Source organism: Helobdella robusta, assembly GCF_000326865.2.
Source record: "Helobdella robusta unplaced genomic scaffold HELROscaffold_21, whole genome shotgun sequence".
Lineage (NCBI taxonomy): Eukaryota > Metazoa > Annelida > Clitellata > Rhynchobdellida > Glossiphoniidae > Helobdella > Helobdella robusta.
The window spans coordinates 2691861-2705622 of NW_008704124.1; the positions used below are offsets into that span (position 1 = coordinate 2691861).

At 31.5% G+C, this 13762-nt stretch overlaps 2 protein-coding genes across 2 annotated transcripts in view; one reads left to right on the plus strand and one right to left on the minus strand.

The window, feature by feature from the left end:
• The window catches only part of HELRODRAFT_191465 (hypothetical protein), a gene marked incomplete at both ends in the record, with an annotated part of 4958 nt that extends 889 nt beyond the window's left edge, over positions 1-4069 (plus strand). Inside the window, 6 exons of the mRNA XM_009018467.1 lie at positions 25-109; positions 947-1133; positions 1622-1753; positions 1822-1967; positions 2783-2961; positions 4051-4069. Of these exons, the coding sequence (XP_009016715.1) occupies positions 25-109; positions 947-1133; positions 1622-1753; positions 1822-1967; positions 2783-2961; positions 4051-4069 (748 nt within the window). The remainder of the gene's footprint in view (positions 1-24; positions 110-946; positions 1134-1621; positions 1754-1821; positions 1968-2782; positions 2962-4050) is intronic.
• A 1551-nt stretch (positions 4070-5620) lies between these two features.
• HELRODRAFT_191466 (hypothetical protein) lies at positions 5621-13389 on the minus strand. The gene is made up of 3 exons (XM_009018468.1): positions 12976-13389; positions 8652-9008; positions 5621-8405 (listed from the first exon to the last, which is right to left on the minus strand). Exons 2-3 carry the CDS (start codon positions 9005-9007, stop codon positions 6086-6088), a joined length of 2676 nt encoding a protein of 891 aa, XP_009016716.1. The 5' UTR covers position 9008; positions 12976-13389; the 3' UTR covers positions 5621-6085.
• Between the last annotated feature and the right edge of the window lie 373 nt (positions 13390-13762).

The following is a 13762-nucleotide window of genomic DNA, read 5'->3' on the forward strand; positions in this document are numbered from 1 at the left end:
ATTTTTTAATTATTGAAACTGAAGAAAAATGAGTGGAAAAGAAATGGAGACTATGCTTTTAGAAAATTTTAAATCCAGTCATTCTACTCGACACATGCCAAAATTAAAAGTAAAATTAAAAATATTATTATGAAATATAAATTTTAAATTAATTAATTTTTACTTAAAATAAATTTATAAATATATTATAAATAATAAATTTATTATGTTACGTTTATCAGTCATTTATTTTGTAATGTTAATTGTTTTAGACTTTTAGTGATAGAGATACTTTTTTTAACTTTAAATTTTTAAAAATTTAAATATAATTTAATTTTAAATAATTAATTTTTTGTTATTGGTTTTTTAATACTGTACTATACTTATATTTATTTATTTCATTATTTATATTTTAACTATAACATAAAATGAACCTATAAAAAGATTAGTAAGCATTATTCATGACTTTAGTTTATATTATACTTTTATAGTTTATATGTATTATGGTTATCATTATGATAACAAAATAATTAAGAAATAATTAAATAAATAATATTTAGTTAACTTTTATTAGGTCGTACATTTTTATTTTAATGTTGCTTCAAGTTTAAAAAAAGTCGGATTTTGGCCGGAGCTGGGGCCGAACTTCTGTGCATCCCTAACTAAAATTATAAGTCAGCTAAAAATAGTACACCAGTACAGTATAGCTTGCTAATGTTTAGTTTTATATTTTTACTCTTTTGATTTGGCTCTCTTTGACCTTTCTGCGTGGCTATATTGTTATTCAGGTTACAATCATATATCATATTATATTATAATAATAATTATATAATGTTCATCAACATCAATACCTTGATTGAATATGTGACAAGTTGCAACCTACAAAGTGTTCATATTTTTGTGATTTTTCATGTGCTATATTCATGCTAATACTTAATTATGAAATAACCTTTTCAAATGTTGACAGATCAAGTCCTTGAGAAATGCAGCACTTAATGTAATAATGTTGACTAGAGATGAAATGATGAGATTGAATGCAAGTGACGGGGATGCTGAATGCAGAAAAGTGAAAAGTAAAAAATTATCCTCCCTCTCTGTCAAGTGGTTCAGAATGTGCAAAATAATGCTGGAGCTGAACCTATCTGTGTTGCAGTGTGAGATATTTTTTAATCATTCGCCTCATTAATGATGAAAATGAATCGGTTACAGCATGCAATTCATCATAATTCTGTTTCAATAATACATCCTTTCATAAATTGTGGATCTGTTTTCACATTTTTAATTAAAAAATGTTGAGGGTTTTTTAGCTGACAAAGTTTTGAACATTTTAAAAAATCATAGAAACGGGAAGTTAGAGTGAAGTGCTTATGGCTCAAATTAAAAATCATTCAAACTCAAAATATATAATTTTATCAAACATGATGAAATTGTCACTAAATTTGTTGCAAGATTTTAAAATAAACCCCTATTTGTTTGGAATATAAATTCATTAATAGCTTGCTATAACGATGCGTACAAGTTTTTATTGGACTCGAACAGGACATGGATAAGGAGGATTTGTGTCAGGGGTGGATGATTTGGAAGTTGTTGAAATTTTTATTTTATTGATTATTTGACCTCTGAAATGTGAAATCATTGCCAGTGAAAGTGGATGAAAGTGTTGATGACCTGAATGGCGACCAGGGTGCCATGAAGCAGCATGTTGACATGATAATAGCCCATATCTTGTCATTTCGATCCGCCATCCTGTCATACGAAAGTGTCACACAACTTGGTAGTAACTTTTGTCCGCTGAACATTATGTAACCCTAGAATGCCTATAAACGTTTATGCTACACACAGGCACCGAATGTATGAAGACTGGCAAGATGTTCTACATGCAAGATGACCACATCAACGCTCTCTTCTGGTTTCAGGCGGCTGTAAAATTTCACAAAATTGTTTTGAGGAACAAACTAGATGTGGGGGTTGCTAAAAATGATTCTCAGGTTAAAAATTTGAATTGATGTTGTACTTTTCATCGTTGAATAATGAATTCTCCAATTAATTCTACATTATTCATATTCATAAATAAATTCTCACGAATGAATGAATGCATTGCATCGCTGCAATGCACCTTAGCAGTGGTTGATTTGTTCCATTATATTAAATAACTTATTTTTCCTATTTATGTCACAATTTAATAATATTTTAACTTTTTAAAAGCTTTTGTTTTGAATTTAACTATAAGGATGAGTTAAAGAATGTGTTGCAACTTACCGTGTGATAGCAGTTATGTGGTGACCTTTTTCAAAAGAAAAAAGAGTTGCCAGTGTAATTTTTGCCACACTATCATAAATTTTTAAATTTTGGTAATTTCTTAGCACTCTCCATCAAAATTTCAACATTTTCAAAAGTTTAATCCCTGTCAAAGTTGTCTGGATCCGCCACTGCTTGTAATCCATTGATTTAATAGTTAATTCTAACATCAGTTGTGAGGTGTTCAAAGACCGCTTGAAGCATTATTTCTTCATAAGTTCCAAGCACAATAAGCAATCTGACGGTAACTCAGTTGAGGACTCTACAAATTTATAATGCAATACCGGATTGCCAAGTCAATTCACTATTGAATTGTCTTGTCTTTCTTCTGTGTTTTATCATATTGTGTTTAATTTTCATTTGATCATACATTAAACCTTTTTTATATGTTAAGAAACAGATTGACTGCTTATACATTGCTCATGCATGCATGCATCACACATTGTGCATGCATCACACATTGTGCATGCATCACACGTCATGCATGCACACTCATCATGTGCAGTTTTGGACCTGCTATGATTACTTGGCAGACAGCCAGCGACAACTTGATTTGAAATCAGACGCATACAACACAGTTGCTGAAGGGCTCCTCTTGAATGCCTCTTCTGTGAAGCAAGCCAGTTGGAGGTGGCTCAAAATTACTTTGGATGTTATCGACGCTGGCAAACAACCGAAATATTTGTTAGCCTCTTGGTGTTCAACTATTTTGTAAAATTTCATCATACTCAACTTTGTTGCGTTAATTCTTATTGATTTTGTTAATTTTCTAATTTTTCTTATCATTCTTAATGTCTTTAATTAATTAATAATGGAGTTGCACCGGACCCCAGCCTGATATCCCATCTTTTTTAACTCTCCAGCAACATTCGACTCTGGCCGGATACATGAGTTGGTCGGATGGTTAATAATCAATAAAAACGCATTTGCATGTTTGTATTTGGCATGTTCATTTGTTTACGTGTATGTATTGTGTGCACGAACATTTATATTAATATTTTAATATAAGTTCTTGTGTCTTACATGTGTGAAATGATGTAATGCCTGAATCATCTGAGTGATGTAACTATTTTAATTATGTTTTACCAGAAATTAGCATGGTGCACGATAGCACACGTATATATTTATTGTTACATGTCTTCAATGTATGTTTGTTTCAATGTGTTAAGGATTAGATAGGAAAAACCCAGAAAACTATTCCAATAGATAGCATTGTATTCAAATTAGATTTCATTCTTTGATGAGTATTATTTTTTGAAGATGATTAGTCTTGAAACAATGTTTGGGAGCAGTGCTGAACAGGCACTTGAATGTTCAAATTTATTTAAAGTAGCGTTTCATTTCAAAAGAAGCTTAGATAAAAACTTTGAAACAGAAATCAATGATAATGAATTTGTGTGTAACATCTTTCATTAAAAAGACCCATCAGAAGCAACAAATGGTAGTAGGCCTGGTTCTTATAAATGCCATCGTGCATAATGATAATAAAAGGTGCTGACGTGTATTTTCTGAAGTTTTACTTTTCAAACCTTTGTGCTGAAAGAAGTAAAACAAACATAATATTAACATAGGCAGTTTATTTCGGAGTTTTGTGAATGGTTCAGTAGATTAAGTTATGTAAATAACATCTAGCGACAGTATTTGTATCCAGACAAATATCTTTCTGAACTATCCAGCTCTATTCGACTTCAGTCGAATATCAAAATGTCCTATCTGGTGCACCCCCTAATTAGTAATCAATTTACTTCAATCTTGTTTTGATAATTATTCAAGCACATTAGCTTCCAAGTTGAAGAATTTTTTAAAAGACGGGTGTGGCTTGACTGAAGATGGCATCTTGCTGACAGAATTGAAGTCTCTCAAAGAGTCACGGTGAGTCCCTTGATGGTTTTCATTTTATTTTCTCCATAGCATTATAATTTTTTAATCTTTTATTTTTTGGTTATATTTTTGAAATAATGCAATTAGTGATACTTAGTTACTTTTTGGTAAATGTTTCAGTTACTTTAATAAGTAATCGAATAAAATATTCAATTTTTTGGTTCATTTTGATTTATTATAGATCAGATGTTTCCAATTATTTTTACTATAATTATTATTATTCGTTCTAATGACATTCTTTAGAGGATTGAACTGTGATTAAATGCTTTGTTTAACAGATAACTTTTAAACTCATCTGAAATTATTTAATGGAACAATCTGCTTCAATGTTGTTGGAAGATTGTTTCCATATTTTTGGCAGAGCAACCTACGCACGTCTGTCACCCAGTTTTGTTCTAGTTATTACCATATTATTACCATAATTTCTTACAAAACCAAACGTAATAGATGTCCCACATCAACTTCAGTTTTCTTGCAAAAATCCTCATTCCAAAATTTTATTCAACTTTAATTATCTCTGATCATTCTTCATCTAATCTTATTTATTTTTACTGCTGACTCTCAAGCACATGCAAATACTCTGCATCCATTCATCAAAATGACTGCTGTGTAGATGAAACTTATAAAGCAATCAAAGTAAACTTTGAGAGATTTAAGCAGTGGTTAAATTCACTAACCTATCAAAGATTCTGCAAATTTTACTACTGAATGTTGTAAAATGAACTCATTACACACAAAAACACACAGGCATCAATTATTCATTATACACACACTACATACAGATACACACGCACACACAAGCACAGGTTGTATGTGTGTAGTTATACACAATCATCTTTTGATTACTTTTACAAATAGAAAAGATGTAGAAATGTTTTTCTCTTTAGTGCCGTTAACAAATTTGTCAGGTATGCATGTTTTCGATGCGGCAAAAAATGCTATAATTTGTACAATACGACCACAGACGACGAGCAGGCCACAATGGTGTAAATAAAGTCACATAATTATTTTTAGCATGTATTACAACATAAAAATAGAATAATTTTACTAAGGAAAACAGTTACATAAACTGATTTCAAATGTTTTTTGAAGTATCTTTCGTTTAGTAGTATTTAAGTAAAATTATAAAACAGAAAATGAAAAATTTTTCTTAGAGTCAGAAACTGAAGTCGGGGAGTTGAGACTTTATTCTGAGTAGGAAGTTTGAAACGTTTTTTTACCAGATTCCGACATCCTTCTTCTAAGTTCATAAAGTGAAGTTTAAAGTTATGTAAGATGAAGTTTGAAATCAAGATGACATATAATCAACAGTGTTCACGTTGTTAATTTCACAATATTCTTTTTTAACATTCTAAGCTTATTCGTTAATTCCTTATTAGTTAATGAAACAAACTATGATATTTAACTCATTTATTAATTCATTTTTTAGTTATTCGTTTAAATTTTTTATAATTATTCGTTTATCAATTCGTTTAAATAATTTATAAAAACATGAAGGATTTAAATATGAAAGTAGAAATATTTTCTCAATAAACGTTGAAAAACATATTCATGTAGCAAAATAATAATTAATGGAAAGAATTTTTGGCCGAAAGTTTTCTTAAATTTTAACCCATGTGATTATGATCAATAGCAAACAAATGTTGGTTTGTACAATAGGTTTGTACTTTGAGAACATTCACATAAATTATATTAATCGTAATCAGGATTGATTTTTTTCTTATGGCGTAAATTTTTTTTAAAATTTTTAAAATTCAAGTGTTTATTTTTACTTTAAAAAATACTTGCTAATAATGATAATTGGGTGATCAAGCCTCTAATACACTGATGCCATCTTTCGCAACATGTACGTAGTTTTTTTAAACCTTGACATGTAGCTGCAATCGTTGTTTTTTTTTTAGTGGGCACTTGTAGGAGGAGTTCTAGTTTAAATGTTCCACTTCAGTGCACTGCTTTCAAACATGAATTCACTTTTGAAATTGTTGAATTTTCTTATTAAGTCATTTACTTTCTGAGAATGAGTTTTTTTCAAGTTGGTTTTTTCGTTGCTATCGTGTAGCCTTTTGGCATTGACATTATTTGTTCTGATGGATGGAGTATATGATGCATATTTGATGCTGTCCTTGTTTTGGGATCTGTGTTTATTAGGCTCATTGTAATTATTAGCATACATCTCTCTGCTGTTGTTTTTGTTAATGTGTGAATTCTGGGTGAAATTTATATTTTTTTTATTTGCTGAAATCGTTTCAGCTTGTTTGTTCGCCGTAATGGGAGGTTTCGTTATTTCACTAACTTGGGAGTTGCCACAACTGTGTCTGTTATGAATATGGAGGCTTTTTTGATAATCTTCATTGTGTCTTGTTACGAAATGATTTTTGTTACTTGGAGCTTCGTCACTTTGAGTGGTTTTATTTGTAGGCTGTGTTAATTTGTTTCCATCAGATGATGATATCTTGTGCTCATTCATTGACCATGACAAAGGCTTGTTCATAAATTTGTAAGACTTGCTATCAACGTTGTTATTTTTGTTGATGTTGGCATTTTTAATATTGTTACTAGTGTACTCGATGTTATTGTTGCCAAGAATTTTTTCAGATGACAGTCTTCTTGTGTCTGTGGAGAAAGTGTTTGATGATTTAATTCGAGTGCAGTTCGAGATGGAATGTGTTATTTGATGTCTCCAAGTTTTATCTTTGGTTGGAGTGTATGCTTGAAGACCAACTGCTTCTGCCATGAATGATCCTTGACTTGGACGAGCAATTAGTTTCTTCTGGTTACTCATGAAATCCTGGCAGCTCTCTGACATAAAATTTGAACTCAAAAATGAATTAAGTTTAATTGGTTCTCTGTCGGTAGAAGACGATTTTTTAAAGTTCGGTGTGTTGCAGCTTGAACTTGCAAATGAATTTGGTATAATTTGCTCATTGTTTTTTGGAGTTAAGGATGGTTTGTTTATTTCTGGTTGAGCGTACATCGTTGCTTGTTGTTTTCGTTCTTCTCCCCAATCGTTTTTGTTGCTTCTTGTCACAGGTGTGCTCCTAATTGATAAATTTCCAGAAACAAATCTTTGAAATGCAGTTGGTTCGTTATTATTACTTATTGGCAAATTTTTTTTGTCATTTGTTTGTCTTAAATCGATGTTTTTTCTGTAGTTGTTAACCTTGGACTCATTAGAGGTAACAAATTCATTTTTAAAATCTATTAATTTGCTTTGTTGATCTGCTGAAGGTTTTGCAACATACCTCTGTGATATGTTGCCTAGAACAAATCTTCTAAATGGCTGTACTCTGTTCTCGTTAATTGCTCTTCTTGCAAGTTTATAATCATTAGTAGGTGGTTCACAACTGTTGAATTTAGCGATGAGGAATTTGATTTTATTGGGACCTATGCCACATTCTTCTTCCTTTTTAGATATTTGACTGAAATATGTTGTCTGATCATCTTCATAACATTTATTGGGATTTGGGCTAGTGATTATGTCTCTACATCCCACATCAACTTTTTCATTGGTGTCTTCTTGTTTGATTTTGCATCCATCTTTTTGAAAGTCATCACGTATAAACTCTTCATCACCTGCTTCTTTTTTGAAACTAGAATTATTAGAAGTGTCCGTTCTGTCTTCGCAAGTGTGAGGCTTTGTTAATTTGTTAAAGTTGATTTCACCTGTATCACCGCCTATCAATTGTGGTTTGTTGTTTCTGCAAGTCTCATCGGCTATCTTCTTCTTACTTGTTAGTCCTTCAGATGCCCGATCAGTTGATGTTATTTTGTCACAGTTCTGTATGAGCAGTGCTGAAGGAAATGATATTTTTGTTGTTTTTATTTCATTTTCTTGAGATAATTTAACTGGGACGTAAAGTTTTGCTGTTATGTTCTCATTTACTGGCGCATTTTCTTTTTTTACATCGTTATTTTTAGTGAATGTTTGATGTGACGAAAGTAATTTTTCTTCATTTGTTGATGTTCTATTTCCAGGCATTTCATTGTAAACAGTCGCTTGTGTGGCGATCTTTGATTCATTATAAATCAGTGGCTGTTTTAATTCTTCCTCTTTACTAATTTTCATCTGACTTCTTCGTTTATGAACTTTTCTTATAGAAATTTTTTTTCTATTACAATTTCCATTTTTTATTGTTTCCTCTTTTCTACATTCATCTTGAGCTGTTTGGGATTCAAACTGGACGACGTCATCGGTGCTCACTTCTTCAAATATTGACTCAATGATGTCATTGATCACTGCCATTAACCTGTAAAGAGATGGAGGTTGTTAAAGAGAGTTTATTAATTTATTAAAAATTATTTAAATGTTTATTAAATTTATTTTTTTTAAGTTCTTCGTTAATGGTTGCATAGATATTTACTATTTGTGATCAATTTCGGCTACTAATTTTCTGCATTTAATTTTTGCACTCTATATAATACGACATCAAGAGACGGGTTGATTAACAGAGGGATTGATTAAAGGTAGTAGTTTGCACACCACACTGCATAACCTTATTCCAATCCATGGCCTCCCCTTGCCACTCTTCCATTGAAAGAAGTTGTGTATGGATTGGTTGGTCAGCCGGCACAACTGCTCTGTCCATATGTTGTGCTTCTGCAAACATGTAACCAAATGTCGAGCCTCTTTTTGTGTTTGCAGCGGATAGAAAATGAGTGGCGTTTTGCAGTCCGTCGTTTGTCGATCGACTACGTTGGTTGATTGGCCGTGATTGCTGCCGCTAGCTTGATCAAGTTCATCGCTTAAGTCATTGAAGTGTTGTGGTGTTGATTCGAAAATTTGCAGAACTGCTTCTTTGATGAGATCTGTTTCTATTATATCTTTGCTGTCTTCCAGATCATTTAACATTCTGTTAATTTGTATTAATATTAATTTTTACCTACATTCTATTATTTTATTGTATTTGTTTAATACTTAGGCTAAATTATACGAGTTTACGTTATATTTAGCATCTTGTACCGGCCTAACACATCCCATTTAATTGTACCTCGCTACTTTTATTTAATGTGAACAATTTTTCCATTAGCAACATCTAAGCTAATCTAAAATTGATGAACAGAATATGTAACTAGATTACTTGAACACATGCAACAGACATGAAGACCTTAGAGTGAAGACGCTACGAACATGCCTTCCTTCTCTGTCCGACGTTTCCTATGCGTCTCTCTATACGTTATTTATCTCGCCTATCAAATTATTATATTGTGTGTATTGTGTGTGTGTATATATATATATATATATATATATAAACAAATAACATCATTCTTCTTTTTCACTTGTAATAATGTACTCCGAACTTGCGAGAACAATGTGAGAACCCTTAAACGTTTTTAACGTTTGGTTTCACTTACGTGCAGAAGCAGCTGATAGAAGTAAAATAGCCTGATAAATTTTCAAATTTCTTGTTTGAACTTTTTGAGACATGTTGTTTCTATAATGTGAATGTGTTCTTATTTGCATAAATGAATTTTCTGCCGAGTCTCTGATTCAACCCTTGAACATATTATTTTAACTGCTAGATTTATACTGTTGATGCATTTGTGTAAGTGATAATAGGGTTTAAAAGTCTCATGATATATTTTGATTTGTTTTACCTATATCTGCAAACATCTTTGCTAGGTGTGTACATATAAACGTATTGTTTTAAAGTTGTGTAGTTAGTCAATAAATGAACATGAGCACTGCTGTACTGGTGTTTTTATTAAGCTGACTTAACTCGATGAATATATGTGAATATTATCTGAATAAACAATAATGCGAAGGTTGATTAGATATGATTTGATTGCGTGCAATTGAGAGGGACACCTGATAACATTTCTTTTGTGGCAGATGTTCATGCATGTTAATTTTTTTAACATTTTATGAAATGTATGTAGGCGATACTTACGGCGACGTATATAAATTTTAATAAAATTTTGATTGCACGAGCACAATGTAATGTGTCAAGTAGTACGCAGATTATATATATATGTATATAATATATATATATATAATATATATATATATATAAATCTGACACCTAATTTCCATCTAAGTTCACTTTCACAAAGTGAATATTTTCCTATATAAATCAACTTGCACTGATGATGATTCATTCGTAATCGAAATATGGCCTTATTTGCAGCATGAATTCGGAAAATAAGTTTATTTTGAATTTTAATAAACTAAACATTCTCTAAAAAACTTTTGTGTGAAAATTTGAAAAAACGAACTACAAACATATTAACGCCAAACATTCGGTGAAATTTATAGAATATTTTAAAAATTAGGGTCTATTACCAACATACATATATATGTATATATATATATATATATATATATATATATATATATATATTCTATAAATTCTACCGAATGTTTGGCGTTAATATGTTTGTAGTTCGTTTTTTTAGTTGCTGTTCTGGTATATTACTTTGGTGTTGCTGTAGAGGATTTCACGGCTAATTGTGATTGAGTGTGTTGAGTCCAAATGAGATTTGATAGCACCACTCTGTTTATGCATCGTAAGCCTTCTAGTCAGTGAGGTAGTAGTAATCCCGATATATGAGTCATGATAACGTGCACAGCCGTTTAAGAATAGCTTCATCTACCTTGTATGCAGTTGACATGTGATTTCTGTAATACAAGATGATGTCGTTATCTTGATTGTTGGTACTAGGAAGGTTATTGCATACAAGGTAGATGAAGCTATTCTTAAACATATCAATAAAAATGTCACACCAACCAACCCAAATAGTAAAGTTAAACTCCGAATTTATTACAACAATAAAAAGACGGCTCACCTAATACTGAAAAACAACTGCAGTCCTAGAGATGACTCTAAGTTAAAGCGTAATCACGTAATATATGAATTTAATTGCCCCTTTGACGGCTGTGCACGTCAACATGACTCATTTATCGGGATTACTACTACCTCACTGACTAGAAGGCTTACGATGCATAAGCTATTCATCGCAAAATGGTATCCTGTGTTGATTGTGTTCGTGGGTGTTTGTGTTGAGTACACATAAGCTCAGTTTTTTTACATATTAATCTCATTTATCTTCATTCGTACAGACCAACAACGTATCTAATGATCGCTCAGACTCGTCCAAAGTGTTTCTAACATTTTAATATCTTTCAAATACAAAATATAGGATGTTAGAATTATTTTTCAAACTTGATTTAATGTTAATGATGATAATCCATAGCGGTTGTGTTGGTGATGTAATGGTAGTTTATGGTAATGAAGGCGATTGTTGATGCTGATGGTGATGATGTATGTGATGGTGATGATAGTGATGATGTATGTGATGGTGATGATAGTGATGATGTATGTGATGGTGATGATAGTGATGATGTATGTGATGGTGATGATAGTGATGATGTATATGATGGTGATGATAGTGATGATGTATATGATGGTGATGATAGTGATGATGTATATGATGGCGACGATGATGGTGTATGTGATGGTGGTGATGATAACGGACTTGCTGATACAAATTGTTTGAGGTTAGGTTACGTATGTTGAACAAAAATGTTCCCAGCATCAGCAACAGCATCAGCACTACTAATGATGAGCACCTGTCATGGCTCTTATTTGTTGCCTACAATTTTATTCCTCCACACATCCACTTAACCATTTATCCGTTTATTCACTATTTATTTTTGTACCCATCCATCAATGTATCTTTTTAAGCGTCCTTCCTTGCGGGCCTTTAATCATTTTTGTTGTGCATTAATAAGGCTGCTTTATTCATTCATTCATTCATTCATTCATCCGATCATTCATTCATTCATTTATTCGATCATTCATTTGATCTTTTTCTCTTGCTCATTAGATATTTTAATTATTAAACACTTGTACATTACTGTTCTGAATTTTTGAAGTGGTTTAAAGTGGTTTCATGATAAAAACTTCTTCAGCAATATACAATATATATATATATTACTATCTGAGGTTTATATGGTTGTCACTGATGTTTACTCTTTAATTTTTAATTATCTTGTTCATTTTCATTGCAATTTTGGTTCTCAGCTATAAGATTTTATTTCCTACCATATTATTTACTTTTCTTATCTACTTGATATTTACAATTTTTTTGCTTCTACTCATATCAGAATATTGCTTTGTGGAATAATTTTGGTGAGAAAAATGATACGGTCATATTAAAAGTTTACAGGAGACGACGTAATTCATTAATAATATGTTTTTGGGGTGAACTTGGAGACGTTTAGTGGTGTTGTTGTTGTTGTAAGGAGAGGAGTCCAGTAACCTTCATAGATAGATAGGCATTCATATATACTTAATTGTTATTATTTATTTGAGATGAAAGCACTCATCTTGTTCTATCTAATCTTTCTATGGCAACATGGCCGTCTCAATGCGCTGCAGACAGTCTCAATCATTCCTTCTTGTTTTATTTCAAATATTAATTTGTTAATTTAGTTTTTTATTATTTAGAAGGTTCTTTACATAAATTCAATGTAGAAATTATGAATCGTTATTGTGTATAGGAATGCTTTGGTAGTTTGCAGTAAATTCTATTCAGTTGATGTTTTCTGATATTTGTTTCACTTGTATGTACATTTGGATCAATAATGTGGATGAGAACGCGCTCAACATGTGCAGAACGTTCGTGTCTCATATGAAGTACAACGTTGTAGAGACACGATGTGAAAATGTTTTGCAGAAATAAAAAAAAATGTAATAATGCGAGAACAACTCAGTGTGCCTACGATGTGTGTGCGTTCAAATTCGATTGAACCTAATTAAATTGATTCAATAAATTCACATTCAAACTGAATAAATTGCAATAATAAGTTCTACCTACCTGCTTGTTAGCTCCTCTCCAGTTGTTGGTGCAGTTTTGTAGTTTGTTTATTAACTCCGCTGGTTTATTTATTTATTTTGTTCATTTAGTAGTTTTCAAATGTTTTGGCTGGAATTAATTAATTAAATTATTAAATAAATCATCTTATTCTTTTTTGCTTCTATGGAATTTGTGATGATGTACTGAACACCTTCCTTCAAATTTCAAGTGTTTGTTTGTGCATTAACTTCATATCCGTGCGGTAATGTGATGTCTCCAAGTTGCTGTTCTTCAAATCTTTGATGATGAGAATGATGTTTTTTTGCACTGCGTTTTTTCTGATGCTCTTTTCAAAGAATTTCCATCAAGCTGAAAATCCGTCGCATTTAATGAAATAAAGACTCGTATAATTTGTGTGAGAATGTTTTAAATAGCTGTTGATATGCGCGAATTGCATGTTTTATATTATGAAACAACGCTGTGTTGTTACCAGCAAGCACACCGGTGTGATGTTCAGCGTATGCCTATGAGCATATATTTCAACTCTTATATTGCATTCACTATGACATCTTATCGACTCAATATGCTACATCTGTCTATCTCTATCTATCCATCTATCTTTCTCTCTATCTGTCTGTTTATCTATATGTCTATCTGTTTATCTAATGTTTCTATCTGATATACCTAATATACCTATCTAATAAATTTGAATCTGCTTATCTATCTATATATCTCTCTATTTATCTGAAATATCTTATACATCAAGCGTACCTTTCCTAATGCATCAACAACATAATCAAACAGCAAC